We start from the raw sequence: 15688 nt of genomic DNA on the forward strand, positions 1-15688 counted from the left end.
CCTGGCTCCACCAGCAACTCCCTGAGTGACTATAGGCAAAGGGTGTCCCCTCTCTGGACCTCAATTTGCTCCTCTGGAGAATGGGCACAATGGCTCCTGCTCTATCTCCTTCACAAGAAGCTGGGGTTGGCCAGCACACTGCGAGGCTATAAGGTTTCCTTTGGCTCAGGCTCACCTGTCGGCAGGACCCCCAGGCCGCACATAGGTCAGGACAAGTGGGCGACACTTGTGGCTGTCTTCATGGGCACCTCCTGGACAGAGTTCAACAAGAGGCAGAAAATAATCCACCCACACTTCCCCTGATGCCTAGAGGCCCTGACCCAGCCCCTAAGTAGGCTCCCTTAATTGAATCTCTTTGAGGACCTTGTCCTTGCTATTCACAGTCCCTCTTATGAGACCCCAACTATAAATCCCACTTCCCACTACCCAGAGCTGGGGCGAAAGTAGGAGATGTGACCAAAGTCCTCTCCCTGTCAAATGGTTTGCTCCCCATCTTGTTTCTCATCCTATTTCCCTTCAAGCCCTGATTGCTAGACAGCTCCCAACTTTGTTCCCAATCTCAGTGGCAGCTGTCACCATCATTTTCTGCCACAACTTTTCCATCACACTTGCCTCAACCACACCCACATCATTGCTTGGCAAAATATTCCATTTGACACTTGGTTTAATGGTCCTGGATTCTTTAAAGTCAGAAGCAAGACATATATGATATATCAGATTTATATACAGATTCATTAAAGCAAAACAGAATATACACAGAATGAGAATTAGCCACACCCTGGCCCACGGGTGACTTTTACACTCACCTCTGAGGACAAAGCCAAAGCTATTGCCCTCCTTGTAGAGGGAGACATCCACTGTCTTTGAAATGATCCCCAGGCTGTTTTCAGGGGCTACAGAAAAATAGAGGACTCCTTTGAGTCTCTCAGACATGTTACCGAGCTGGCAGATGTCCCCAAAGCTCATTCAGGAGAGATGAGTGACCAGTTAAAGAGACTAGATGGAGGGTAAATTCCTCCCCACTTAATAGGTAGGACCAGTGAGGCCCAAAACCCACTTAGCCCATCACTTGGAGAGGGAAAAGGGCCTGCTCATGCTCACACAGAGACGATGACAGAACTTAGGCCTGAATCCACGGCTGGTGGGCTCAGGCCTGGGTTGAATTCCAGACAGTTACTCAATTTCAAGACTTTAGAGCAGTGGTAGTCAACCTGGTCCCTACCGCCCTTCATGGTCCCTACCATGAAGCATTCCAGCTTTCATGGTGGGCGGTAGCGAACCAACCAAAGTATGATATAAATAAAAAGATAGATTTAACTATAGTAAGTTGTTTTATAAAGATTTATTCTGCCAAACTTAGTGAAAATCTGACATAAAGTACTTGGTAAGTAATTATTATATGCTTTAACTTGCTGTAACTCTGCTTTATAAATTTTATAAACTAAAGTTACTTCCCTACTTTATAAATCACCATTACTATGGAACCGGTGGGCGGTTAGAAAATTTTACTACTAACAGAGATACAGAAGTGAGTGGTAGGTATAAAAAGGTTGACTACCCCTGGTCTAGAGCAACTTTGTCAGAGCTGGGTCACTGAACCCAGTGCAGGACGGTATGGCGGGGACAGCAGTAGGTCAGGGAACAATTTATTCAGCCAATGTTCCCCAAACTTGCCCCCTTAAAAGAAAAAATTTGCAAATTAAATATGCAAAATAAAAATAGATTATAAATGGGGCCCTGCCACCTCTTGGTGAGAGCAGCATACTGAGGTTGTAAGCAAAGTCCCTAGGGGAGGTATGGTGTTCGTGGCCAGTCTCCAGATCCCACCTACCCCACCTATCCCATCTGGCACGATCCCTACCACCCAGGCCCTGATGGGGAGGCAGACGGTCCACCCACAACCAAGGCAGTGGAGAAAGTTCCCTGTCCAAGGGCACCCACCAGGCGGGGGCAGCTCATACTCCACCTCCAGCACCACGCGTTCGCCCACGTTCTTGAGCAGGGTGATGATCTCATCGTGGCGGAGCCTGGTCAGGTGGATCCCATTCACTGACCGAATGTAGTCACCCACATTCAGCAGGTCACTCCTGGGAGCAAGGAGGCCAGAGCACACGCATGGTGACAGGTGCCAGCAATCACACCCCCACCCTCCCATTGATTCCTTATGTCCTCTGGATCCTCAGTTTGCAGATGGGGAGTTTAGGCTCAGAGAGGTCAGACAATGTCCGGGGTCACACAGTGAGTGAGTATGAGAGCATGGATTCTAACCTTGACCTGTCTGACACCCAGGCCTGACATCCCTCCCACCCCTAATGCTGGTCTGCCTCCTTTTCCTCCTTGTCTAACCAGCCCCAGACAAGCCTGCAGAGTGGCCAGGTTATCGCCTCCTTTGCTAGTCCCTAATACTCTTCCTGGCTTTTCACCAACATTTTTCTCTTCTGTTCAACTGAACCTTCATCAGGGCCTGCCCTGTGCAGGCCCAGAGAGGCAGCGATAGAGAGGCTTACTCCCAGGTCTCGTGGAATCCATAGTCTAAGGGAGCCACTGAGCTAAAATGCTAGAAGTGCGTACAGAAGTGGCTACAGAGCTGTGTGAGCAGAGCGGCTGTCCCAGACTGGGGTTTGGGCTTTCCCAGAGGCATTCTGGAGGGATGAACAGGAGTCTACCAGGAGGATGTCGTGGGGAATGGGACTTCCAGGCAGAGGGAACTGCTCAGGCTAGTGCACGGAGGGCCTGGCAACAGGGGCACTGTGGCCAAGTCAGTCCCCAGCATAAAGGAAGAGGAGAAGCTGGGGCCTAGAATGACAGCTCCCACCGAAGGGCTTCCTTCTACAGACACTGAGCTCTTGGGTGCTTCCAAAACAACTGCTTTTCATTTTCCACTGGTCCCCAGCCCCCACCAAGCCCCACTTCTCACCTGGCTGCGAGCCCCCCAGGTCTCAGGTTGGAGACCCTGGGCTTCCCGTCCTTGTCGGTGCCACCTGAGATGGTCAGGCCCAGTGTGCTGCCTTCTTTCTTGATCAGCTCCACCACGGTGACCCCTCGGAACTCCTCTGCTGACATATGGGGGGGGGTGATGGGACAGCATGGGGCAATTTAGGCCCCCAACTCTAAGACAAGTGAGGCTAACACTTGGTAAGCAGGGCACTTGGCCGCATTCCACTGGGTGAGATCGCTTCTTTTTACAGAGCAGGATCAGAAAGCTTATGCCGCGGAACCAGCGCAGCTAGTAATTCCAGGTCCTGAGTGGGAACCGTGCAGAATTAACAAAATAAGCTTAGGGTAAAAGGATGGGCTCTGCAATGCTGATGGCAAGAACAGAGTATGCTCAACACCTGCTTCCTGCTTTATTTATAGGGCAAAGTGGGCCATTAGCAAATCATAGAGATCTGTGATCACATTTCCAAGGCAACCCAAGAATTCTACCAAGTGCAGAAAACCCCCACCATATATAACATCTTAACTTCACAAGACAAAAGATAAAAGAAATTTGCCTCCAGTCTTTCTGGGGGTTATGGAGGGCAGGATGTGTATAAACAATCCAGCACCATAGCAAAATAGCATTTAGCAACTTCACAGAACAAGTGAGGTGGGGGGTTGGGCAGACTGTCAGCTTACTGCCAGTTCCCCACACCTCTGTCCCCCAAAAATCTAAACTGCAAAGACTCTGTTGGCTTTCAGTCCCCAACAAGGCCATATATATATATATATATATATATAGTTGGTCTAAGGCAGTGGTAGTCAACCTGGTCCCTACCACCCACTAGTGGGTGTTCCAGCTTTCATGGTGGGCGGTAGCGGACCAACCAAAGTAGAAATAAAAAGATAGATTTAACTATAGTAAGTTGTTTTATAAAGATTTATTCTGCCAAACTTAGTGAAAATCTGACGTAAAGTACTTGGTAAGTAATTATTATTATATGCTTTAACTTGCTGTAACTCTGCTTTATAAATTTTATAAAGTAAAGTTACTTCCCTACTTTATAAATCACCATTACTGTGGAACTGGTGGGCGGTTAGAAAATTTTACTACTGACAGAGATACAAAAGTGGGTGGTAGGTATAAAAAGATTGACTACCCCTGGTCTAAGGTCACAGAGCAAGTTAGCAGCAGAGATAATGCTGTCTGATCCCCACCCAGAGCTCTGTGCCTCCAGGACAGAGAAATAGGAAGGAGAGGGGTTCATTACCTGGAATGCTCTGTCTGCGGCAAGCCAGGGCCACATCGGCTCCTCCTGCGTCCTTGCCTCCCTTGGCATAAGGCCCATCGTCTGCAGGCAAGAGAGACAGAAAGGCCCCGAGTTCCATTTTCACTTCTATTCAGGCAAACTCTTTTGCTTTGGGAATCTTCCACTTTATGGACGTGGCCTATAAGAGGGGTTCCTTCCTGCCAGCAGCTCCACTGTCTCTGCTGGGGGATTCTTGTGGTTTCTCCTCCCAAAAGAGGCTTCATCTCTGCTCCTGGGGCTGAAAATGTTCATTTGAACACTCACCATATCCAGGGATCCCCAAACTTTTTACACAGGGGGCCAGTTCACTGTCCCTCAGACCGTTGGAGGGCCGCCACATACAGTGCTCCTCTCACGACCATCAATGAAAGAGATGCCCCTTCCGGAAGTGCGCCAGGGGCTGGATAAATGGCCTCAGGGGGGCCGCATGCAGCCTGCGGGCCGTAGTTTGGGGATGCCTGCTACAGTACTGGAAACTTCATACCTGTTCTGCATTTAACCATCTGCACAGCCTCCTGGTAGTACTGAGTAATATTCCATTGCACACGTAAGGAAGCTGAGGCCAACAGAGGGATAACTCATGCCCATGGTCACACAGCTGGGGAGTTATGTAATGTGGATGAGGACCCAAGTCTGTTGACTACACCACCCTAGGCTGGGTTTGCATACCTATGGGACAGGGAGCTCTCTCACATGTAGGTGGATGTCAGAGCACATGTGAGACAGTGCTGACTATGAGCCAGTTCAATCTACAGTGGACCTGATTAATGTTTCTTCATGAAGACTGCACTTTACAGTGACCAGCTGTATTCTCAGACATTCTAGTCAGCACAAGGTAAGTCTGTCTCCCCCAGCTTCAATTCTAGAAAACACTCTCCCATTATTCCTTCAAGTATTATTTCCTTCATCTCTCTCTTTCAAAATGCTTAGCCAAGGACCTGGCCGGTTGGCTCAGTGGTAGAGCATTGACCCGGCATGTGGAAGTCCTGGATTTGATTCTGGGTCAGGGCACACAGGAGAAACGACCACCTGCTTCTCCCCTCCACCCCTCCCCCTTCATCTCTCCTTCCATCCCATAGCCATGGCTCAGTTGGTTCCAGCACATTGGTCCAGGCGCTGAGGACGTCTCTTTGGAGCCTCCATCTCAGGTGCTAAAAATATCTCAGTTGCGAGCAGCCCCAGATGGGCAGAGCATTGGCCCCCGATGAAGGTTGCCATGTGGATCCCGGTTGGGATGCATGCAGGAGTCTGTCTCACTACCTCCCCTCCACTCACTTAAAAAAATACTTAGTCTATATACTTTGAGACTTTCCATTTTATCCTCCATGACCCACCAACCATCTTATTTCCTGTCTCTTTTTCTGGGATGTGTCTAATCTGTAATGAAATCTATCATTTTTGTTTCTTTTAACTGATGAAAATTTTCATACACTTCAAACATAATCAGGCCCTGACTGGTTGGCTCAGTGGATAGAGCCTTGGCCGGTGTGCGGATGTCCCGGGTTCAATGCCCGGTCAGGGCACATGTGAGAAGCAACCATCTGCTTCTCTTCCTCTCCCTCTCCCCCTTCTGTCGCTCTTCCTCTCTTGCAGCCAGTGGCTCGACTGGATTGAGCGTCGGCCCAGAGTGCTGAGGATAGCTTGGTTGATTTGGGCATTGGCCCCAGATGGGGGTTGCTGGGTGGATCCTAGTCAGGGGACATGCGGGCATCTGTCTCTATCTCCCCTTCTCTCACTTGAAAACCAACAAACAGACCCATAATTAAAGTACTAGAATTGTATAAGGCAGAGAGGTTCTCAAAGTGTGGTCCCCAGACCAGCAGTACTAGCATCACATGGAAATTTGTCAGAAATGTAAAGTTTTGGGCCCCACCCAGGACCTAGTAAACTGGAAACTTTGGAGGTGAAGTCTAGCAATCTGTATGTGTGTGTGTTTTAGTATATTAACATAACATTTTTCTCCACTTTAAAATTTTTTAATTAATTCTTTCTGGTGTGTATTTATATGTTTTTGGGAAATGTGTCCTACAATCAAGTTCTAGAACATTTCCATTGCCCCCCCCAATTCTCCCTTGTTCCCTCTTTGTAGCTAGTCCCTCCTCCATCCTTAGCCCTACAAGCCCTGATCTGTTTTCTGTCTATATAATTTTGCTTTCCTTAGAATGTCATATAAATGCAATCATATGGTATGTAGGCTATTGAGTCTAATTTCTTTCATTTAGTACAGTCTTTTGAGATTCATCCACGTTGAGTGTGATCAGTAGCCTGTTTCTTTTCATTGCTGAGTGGTGTTCCATTGCATGGATGTATACCTGTTGAAAGACATTTCCATGGTTTCCAGTTTGGGGTCATTTCAAAAAAAGCCTTAAGAAATGTGTGCATACGGGTTTTTGTATGAACATAAGTTTCCATTTCACTTGGATAAATTCCAATGGATAGGATTTTGGGTCATGGGGTAAGGATGAGGTTAATTTTGTGAGAAACTGCCAACCTGTTTTTCAAAGTGGCTGCACTATTTTGCACACCCACCAATGATGTGAGAGGGTTTCAGTTGCTTCCCATTCTTACCAACACTTGGCAATGTCAGGATTTAATTTTTCTAATTTTAGTTATTCTAATAGACGTGTAGAGATCTTATAGTGGCTTTAATTCACATTTGCCTAATGACTAATGATGAACACTTTCCCTTATTTGCCATCCATATAGCTTCTTTGGTGAAGTGTCTGTGCAAAGCTTTATTTAGTCCATGGTTACATTGGGTTTTTATTTTCTTGTTATTGAATTTTTATGCATTCTGGATACAAGTCTTTTGTCAGATGTAATAATTTACATATTGAAAAGCCTACTAGGTCATTCAGTGTCACACTAAAGTTTGAGAACCACTGGTAATGAATCATATTTACCCAACATCTAGTTTTAATAATTAACACTTTGTTTTGTTTACTCCATTTATTTATTTCTATGCTTAAATATTTTAAAACAAACCCTAGATGTAATAAAATTACACTTCTAAATATTCTAGTATGCATTAAAAATAAGAATATTATTTCTTACATAGCAAAAATACCATTATCACACCTTTCCAAATTAAAATAATCCCTTAGTCATTAACTTAATACCCACTTCATAGTCAAAATTTCCCAATCCCAATGAATTTTTTATTTTATGATATATTTTGAGGTTCTGAAAACTCTGTTTGGTTCTTTTGCTTATTGCCTTGTTTTGCTTTCATATTTTGTTCTTTCCTTTTCTGTTGTTTCTTATGTGCCTTTAATACTTAAACAATTTTTTCAACATTCACCTATTACTCTGTGTTTCTATTATCTAAAATTCTTGAGATGAGATGAATTGCTGCTGTCTGATGACACTCCCTCATGGTGGATCATTCCCTCATGTGTTTGGTAATTGTTGGATGATAAGCTCATCTTTACTGGAGCTTTATCTGTGGGAATTTTATTCAGCCTGGTTAGGGCAGTCCCTCCAGGTCCAGAAAGAATTTGTAATTCCTTCCCCTCGGTGCTTGCCAAGGAATCATTACCTTGACACCAATATTTACATTAAGTTCTTGGCTCCAAGATTCTAGAACCATGAAAGTAGTGTATAATATAACTGTCAATGAAAACAAGGAGCAACTCTCAGATCACAAATTCTCAAAGGAGTCTACCTGGGCCTAGGAGAGACAGAGAAGCTTTTGTTTTATCTCCCTGGTAGATGGGTGGATATTTTCCAAGTCCCCTGTTTCACTAGGGTGTATCGTTTTTAAAGTCCAACTTTATGCTGAGCTGTCAGTTCCAACTAGGGGAAGTACAGTGCATCCTCTTCTTCATCCCTAAACTATTAAAACCCAGGCCCTTGGTTACCAGACCAGCAAATACCCCCATTCATGCTGCAACCCCAATAGGGAAGCATCAGCATCAACTCACACTCATCCTGCTGGTTTTTAGTTTTCTCTTATTTTTTGGTTGGAAATGCATTGAATTTGTAGATCAATTTGTGAAAAACAAATATCTTTAAACATTGAGTCTTCCAATTGATAAACATATCATGTTATATCCTCCATTTATTTTTGTTTTACTGAATTTCTCCCAAGAATATTGTGTACTTTCATGGGTAAAGGTCTTGTATCTTTTTCATTAAATGTATTCCTAGATTTTTGCAGTGATTTTTTTAATTTGTTTGTTTCATTGTTGTTGTTTTTTCTGAAGTGAGAAGCAGGGAGGCAGTGAGACAGACTCCCACATGCACCTGACCGGGATCCACCCAGCCTGCCTACTAGGGGGCGAAGCTTTGCCCATCTGGGCCATTGCTCCTTTGCAACCAGAGCCATTCTAGCACCTGAGGTGGAGGCCATGGAGCCATCCTCAGCACCCAGGCCAACTTTGCTCCAATGGAGCCTTGGCTGAGGGAGGGGAAGAAGGAGATAGAGAGAAAGGAGAGGGGGAAGGGTGGAGAAGCAGATGGGAGCTTCTCCTGTGTGCCCTGGCTGGGAATCTAACCTGGGACTTCCACACACCGGGCCAATGCTCTACCACTGAGCCAACTGGCCAGGGTGATATTTGCAGCATTTTAACACTATCATAAATAAAATTATTTTTCAAATTTAATTTTCTAATCATTGGTTGCTAGTATATAATAATAGTTGATTTTACATTCTGACCTTTAAAATCCACATATTAATTATAATATTTATCGGTAGATTCTTTTGGATTTCCTGTCATCTGTGAATGATGGCAGCTCTATTTGTTACTTTCTAGACTGTACCTTTTTTATTTCTTTCACTTGCCTTATCACACTGGCCAGACCTCCAGGACAAAGCTAACAGAAGTGATTACACAGACCATCCTATCTCCTTTCCCGCTCAGCCTCTGCATTTTCTGTTAGTTCACCTGTGCATCTCAAAGGAGGCTGAAGCTAGTTTTCAGGCTGCCTGCTCTGTGATAATGCCAGAGCCCTGCCTCCCTGCAGCAACCCCTTGTCTTACCCACCGTACACCTTCTGGATTCTCCTCTGTGTCCCGACAGGACAGGGGAAGGGGACTCATATGCTGTGCACCAGCCACACCCTGTACACACCATCTCCTTCTTCTCCTTCACTTCTCACAGTGACCCTGGGAGGAGGTCGGTGCTCTCATCACACCCACTTGACAGATGAGGAAAATGAGGCTCAGAGTAGCAGAGTCCTTGGCCAAGGTAGCTTCTGCAAAGAGCCAGGACCAGACCTGGGCCCCTTTGCCAACCCCACCCTCATTCTTTAGGCTTCTTTGACCAGCTTATGTTTTTATATTCCTTCTCCAAGTCCTTTCTTAGCACTGGACTGAGATGGGCAAGGACAACTAACAAATCATCAAGCTACTGGGCTGCCCATGCTGCCTCCGGGTCACTGCTCCCAGGTCACTGCTCCCAGGTCACTGCTCCCAGGTACCAGATAGATACCATGGGCTTGGGCTGCTTCCTCAGGACTCACCTGAGCCTGCACATGGCTCCCAGTCTGCTCACCACCCTTGAAGAATAACCCTCCTATCACCTCCACCCTGGCAGCTCCAGCTTGGCTCGGCCTGGCCTGAGCACATATGCTGGCTCAGCCATTCACCAGCTATGGGAAGATCACTCTTCTCCTCCCCTCCCGCAGCCTCCTGGCCAAGCAAGACCTAACTCACAGGACCCATCTCCCCTCACTTCTCAGAGGAGGCATGAGAAAGAGGGCTGGAGAGCATCAGCTCTGACAGGGGCAGATGCCCCGAGCCCACCCCAGCCAAGTCCTGTCCTGAATCAGATGAGAATTCAGTCAGGAGTGGAGTCAGTCTAGGGCAAGATCAGGACTCAGCCCGGGCCAGGGTTGGGGCTCAGTCAGAACCAGGAGCAGGGTCAGTCTACAGCAGGTTGCCCAGCCCCCACACTATTGACCTTTTTACTGACATGCCATGGGTGGCTCTCTTGCACTGTAGGGTTTTTAGCAGTACTCCTGTTCCCTAACCACTAGATGCCAGTAGCACCCAATCCCAGGAGTGACAACCCAAAATGACTCCAAACATGGCCAGTGTTCACTAAAGGAGCAATACTGCCCCGATTCCATTGAGAATCAATCACTGCTCTAGAGTCAGTGTTGGGGCTCAGGCTGGGGTCAGGGCTGCAGCTCAACCTGGGTCTAGCAGAGCCTCAGTACCTCCACCACCTGCAGCTCTACCTACTGGGAAACCATCCCTGCTGCCCGCTCACTCCACTCCACTCCACTCCACCAGACCAAGGCTAGGCCCCCTGTGCTTGCTAGAAGGTGGTAAACAACAAATCAGACAGCAGTTAAACCCAGAGTAAGTTCTAGGCCCCTGGAGTTGGGGGCCCCAGCAGGCTCACCCTCCTTCCCCCAGGCCCCCTGTTCACATCAGCCAGCAAAGACTTAGGCAACACCTCATTAGATATAATGCCTCCCATTACCGTTCTCTAACTCGCACTTCATTTAGATTCAACAAGATGCTCCTGAGCTAATAAAATTAATAAGACTGGTTTATACCAACTGTGTGACGGCGAACTTCCCTGGTATCTCATGGCGGCAATTCTGGAATTGGAATCTGTCTTATCCTGTGCAAATGAGACTGTTGCTGGACAATCCCTCTGTCCTGGGAAGACCAAAGATTAGTTTGGTGGCTCCAGGTTTATGAGTCTGGGAGAGGGAGAGGGGAAGATTATCTCTAAGGAAAGGAGGAGAAAGCTGAGGATTGAGTTTGCCAAATTCAGAGCAGTGGGATACCAGAGAATAACTGGAGTGGAACAACAGTGAGTCCTGATATTAAAAGCAAAATATTTGGAGACTTAGATTGAGGAACAATGGGATCTCCAGATGCAGGATTCTGAAGCAAAGGATGCAGGATGCTGGCTGCTGAAAGTCAGGATCCATCTTGAAGTGTCTGTGGAATCCTCCAAGTTTCCTCATCCCAATATTCAGATCTTGCTCTAGTGAACTACTCAGTGCTGAACTGAGTTGCGATGACGTCCTCGGGACAGCTGAAGTGTGTGAGTCTGCTTGTCAACACTGAGTCACCCTAACTGCCTTCTGCTATAAGTTTTTGCTGGCTTTGGGCTCTGGCGGTGGGCTGTTTCTTTTCCCAGTGGACAGGCGGCCCTGACAGTGTGCAGCAAACCAGGATTCATACAGTGTGCAAAGAGTCGGCAGGCAATAAGTGAGGCTTTGAGAGACTCTTTTCTAAAGGAGGCCGTGCATTTTAGGGTGTAGCCTTGATGGCCTGTCCTGGAGGTCAAGGCCACTCTGGAGAGGAGAACTGCTAGTTAAGATTTCTGGATATCTAAGACCCACTGCCATATTCAGAAAGGCACCCAAAAGGAATGTTACAATGTTTTCTGGTCCTGTTCAGAGGGGACATAGCATCCTATCACAAGCAGCCTCTGGTGGGGGTGAGGAGGACTGAAGCAGTATGTAAACCAAGAATCAAAGCAGGGCCAGAATTACTCACTGGCTGTGTGACTTAAGTCTCTATTTCTTCACCTGTAAAATGGGAGAGGGTTATCCTCACCTTCCCATTGCTGACTCTAGCCAGCCCAGGGTGAGAGTTTTGTTTTTTTTAACAAGAGCTTTGAATGTAAATACCCTGTCTCTCTCTCTCTCTTTTTTAAAGATTTTATTTATTCATTTTAGAAAAGAGAGAGAGAGAGGGAGGGAGAGAGAGAGAGAGAAGGGGGAGGAGCAGGAAACATCATCTCCCATATGTGCCTTGACTGGGCAAGCGCAGGGTTTTGAACTGGTGACCTCAGCGTTCCAGGTTGATGCTTTCTTCACTGCGCCATCACAGGTCAGGCCCCAGGCACAAAAATTTGAAGAAATTATTTTATTTATAGAAATATGCATGGGGGTTCGGGCCGCAGTCCCCCTCCCTCAGAGAACATGCTCACTCTTTCCCGCTCTCTTTTTTGTTCTGGGTCCCGGTAATTATATGCTTAGAGATGAAGGCTTTTCAAAAACATCTTTCCCACCAATTTTCAGCTGGAAACGTGCATAAAAAAACAGAGATATTTTTATCCGCATGTTTCTTTTTTCCTGTCTCCTCCTTCCAGCAATGGGCAATTATGAGCTTTTGCCTTCAGTCCAACCATCCTGTAAGAACTCGCTTCAGAGGGAAATTCATTTCCGCAGTGGTGCCAGCCGCCTGGGCAAATGTGGGCGGGGTGAGTGTGGGGGGAGCAGTAGGGAGAGGCGCTGTGCCCAGCACAGCCCTGTACACCTGGTCCCCAGCTCCACGCTGTGGTTAGGGTGGGTGGGTGGGTTTCTTTCTTATTTTATTTCTCTTGAAAGCATTGCTAATTTGCCTTCATTATCCCCGTCTCTCTGGAGCCCCAGGGAGCTAGTGGGCTTTGACAAAGGGAAAAGGAAGTCAGCCCCTGGCCAGGCGCCTTTGCCAGGACCCGCCCAGCAGGAGAGGGGTGCAGGAGGGCGTTGCTGGGAGGGGCTGTAGACTCAGCCTTGACTGATGCTTGATTCTGTGGGCTTCCAAGAAGCAGCATTCAGCATCTGCAAGGGGTCCCCTGAGAAAATGAATGTCCAGAGGCTCAACTTGGGACAGTGAGCCACCTGCAGCGCTAGCCTGCCCCTATGTGCTGGTGGGGAGCAGGGGGCTCCCACTGACCTCTAGGTCCTACCTTCACAATTGTACACGTGGCCCATTGTTGACTCCCCGAGGGAGCCCGCTAAAGCACTCCGTGTGCTCGGCCACTCGTGGCTTGGCTGGCCCACCTTTGAAGGCCTGGCTGGTTCCGTCGGAAGGAAGGATGAATTTTGGATTGGACTTAGGCCAACTTCAGATTCTGATTCCAAATCTGCTGCCAACTGACTAAGGGATCTGGGTCAAGTCACTTCTCTCTGACCCTTGGACTTCTCTGCAGTGCGGGGGCCAGTTCCCACCTCAGGGGCTGGTGGGAGGAACCCATGAGATTCTGTGGTGCCCAGAAACCATGAGTCATTACAGTTCTCTCCTTGCCCCTTTACTTGCCTCCTTAGAAAGGTATTCCTAGATTAATAACGGTAGCAACTCCTAGAGATAAAATCCTGGATGTTGTGCTGTGTGCTCCATAAGCATTATCCCATTTAATCCTCACCATTTTCCGAGGTAGTATAATTGTTATTCCCATTTGAAAGATGGGGAATTGAAGCACAGAGAGGTTAAGTGATCTCCCTTGTAAGGAGCAGGGCCAAGATTTGAACGTAGGCCATGTTTTAAGAACTTTAAAATTATTACCACTTTATGGTCACAATCATCTTATGTTGTAGATAGCATTATCACCCCAATGTTACAGATGAAGAGACTGAGGCACAGAGAGGCTTACATGCCCAGGGTCACATAGCTCCAAAGAGGCAGAGCCAGAGGGCCCTTCCTGCCTCCTCCTCCCATCCCATGACAGGCCTCGGAGGACTCGGATAATGCCTGTGGCCCCGCAGCAGCTCCTTTGGGAACTCCTCACGATTAGTGTCCCTCTGGTCACCACAGCTAGAAGGAGATACATGGAAGCTGGTTCTTCTAGAAATGATAGCTGCCCCCCCCTCTCCCCCCCCCCCCCCCCCCCGCAGCTGACAAGCCTCCCCAGAAGCCAGCTCCCTTGGGGAAGAAAAGCATAGGAAGATCAATGCTGCAACAGGGTGGCCTCTCATTCTGTTCAATGCATGTTTTTAAGGGAAACAAGAAGAAAAAATAGGAATAGATTTAAAAAGTTGATTCCTGATTCACTGGGTGCCAAGGATTCCAAAAAAGAACATGGGAAAGGAGCACAGGGTGTGGGCCCTTCCCTGTGCCAGGCCTGCTCTAAGCACTTCACATGCCCCAAACGCAGTTAACTGCACTGAGAATTATCTGATGATTCCCATTTCACAGATGAGGAGGCAGCTGGTGAGTTGCAGAAGGAATAGAATTTGGGCCTTCTGGGCCCCTCAAAAAAACCCACATCCTTAACCCTTGACTCTGTTCTCTCCTTCTCATAATAGGGTAATGCACCTCTAATGTAGGGCATCCTGGAAGGCAGGTCTGGCCTCCGGGATGCCCCCCCCCACACACACACACACCAGGGCTCAGGTTCCCACAGGCTGGGCACGTCAGGGCTACCAGGATCCACGGCCATGACCCGAGAGCTTGCCAGCCCTGCAATCCCCCTTCCATGAGGTATGTGGAGCCCCCACCACTGGTCCCAGAGCCACACTCATCTGGCTTCATGGGGCCATGGTGGTCCCAAAATCAGGTGGGATGGGGTGCAGGCTCAAGTCGGCCTTGGCCTTCTGCCTTCTGAGTCTGTGCTCTCCTGCCTCACTCTGAAACCAGCAATATCAAGGACCATGACCTCAGAACTGAGTCACCACAGAATCATTTTATTTCCCACCAGTGGTTGCCAAAAGAGGTAAAAACACTCAATTTACCCTGTTTAGAGTAAAAGCAAAATTCTCCTCATAGTCCCTCAGCCTCCCTGACCTCACCTCCTAATAGTCTCCCCTTTGCCAGCTCCACCCCAGTGCACTGGTCTTCTGGCTATTCAACATACCAGACACATGCCTACCCCAGGGCCTTTGCATAGCTATTCTCTCTGCTCAGGATGTCCTTTCTCAGACATCCACAAAACTGCCTCCTTCGCTTCCTTCAGGAACTTGTAGAAATGTCACCTTCTCAGGGAGGTCTTCCCCACTCAGCTTGTTTGAACTTACACCTGTACCCCCATACTTCCAGCACCTCCCATCACCTTCCTTCCCTGCTTTATTTTTCCTCATAACATTCAATGTCATCTAACAGACCTCACTTTTTTTTTAACCTTAGTGATCTTAGTAACTATTTGCATCTGCCCCACTAGGATATCAGCTCTGGGGGGTGTGGCGTTTGGGGGGACTGCTGTCTGCTTGTTCACTGCTATGGCCAGTACAGAGAGCCTGGCACACAGTAAGTACTCAGTAAATAATTTTGAATTTGACTTCACTTACAGATTAGGAGAAGGGGACTCCAAGAGGTAGAATGAGCTGTTCAAGGTCATAGAATCAAGAAGAGGCAGAGCCAGCATGCAACCCCAGGTCTCCCTGGCTCTAGGCTGTGTGGCCTCTGTGGTCTTTGTGGTCTGGAGCCTGGAGTCCCCCCCCCCCCCCCCCCCCCCAGCTACAGCCCCTGCTGTGGAGCAGAAGTTTGGAACTGCACAAGGATCCAGGTGGTTCTGGTGAGAGTCCCCTTAGAGGAGTGGCCCAGGCCACAGTAAAGGAACCCCTACCCCCACACTGCCCGAGCTTTCCCGGTCCTGGCTGGGTGGCAAGTGCTCTCACTCAGTCCTAGCAGGCCCTGGGAACAAAGACCACTTTGTGACCTGGAGTCAGAAAGGAGTAAACACTGAGGGGGGAAGTTCCTGCCAAAATCTATGTTCGGGCCTACTGTGCACCCTAGCCCTGGTCACATCCTGTCCTACAAGGACTCAGGGTTAGTTGGGAGTAAACAA

General features: G+C 47.9%; 1 protein-coding gene across 7 annotated transcripts in view; it reads right to left on the reverse strand.

The window, feature by feature from the left end:
• GRIP2 (glutamate receptor interacting protein 2) overlaps positions 1-15688 on the reverse strand; it is a 105451-nt gene that overhangs the window by 28015 nt on the left and 61748 nt on the right. For all 7 annotated transcript variants that reach the window (XM_066244925.1, XM_066244923.1, XM_066244921.1 and 4 more), the window contains exons 2-6: positions 4191-4271; positions 2918-3053; positions 1942-2087; positions 807-893; positions 176-251 (exon numbers count right to left, since the gene is read on the reverse strand). In XM_066244925.1, coding sequence (XP_066101022.1) covers positions 176-251; positions 807-893; positions 1942-2087; positions 2918-3053; positions 4191-4271 — 526 coding nt within the window. The remainder of the gene's footprint in view (positions 1-175; positions 252-806; positions 894-1941; positions 2088-2917; positions 3054-4190; positions 4272-15688) is intronic.

Source organism: Saccopteryx bilineata, chromosome 10 (assembly GCF_036850765.1).
Source record: "Saccopteryx bilineata isolate mSacBil1 chromosome 10, mSacBil1_pri_phased_curated, whole genome shotgun sequence".
Taxonomy (NCBI): Eukaryota; Metazoa; Chordata; class Mammalia; order Chiroptera; family Emballonuridae; genus Saccopteryx; species Saccopteryx bilineata.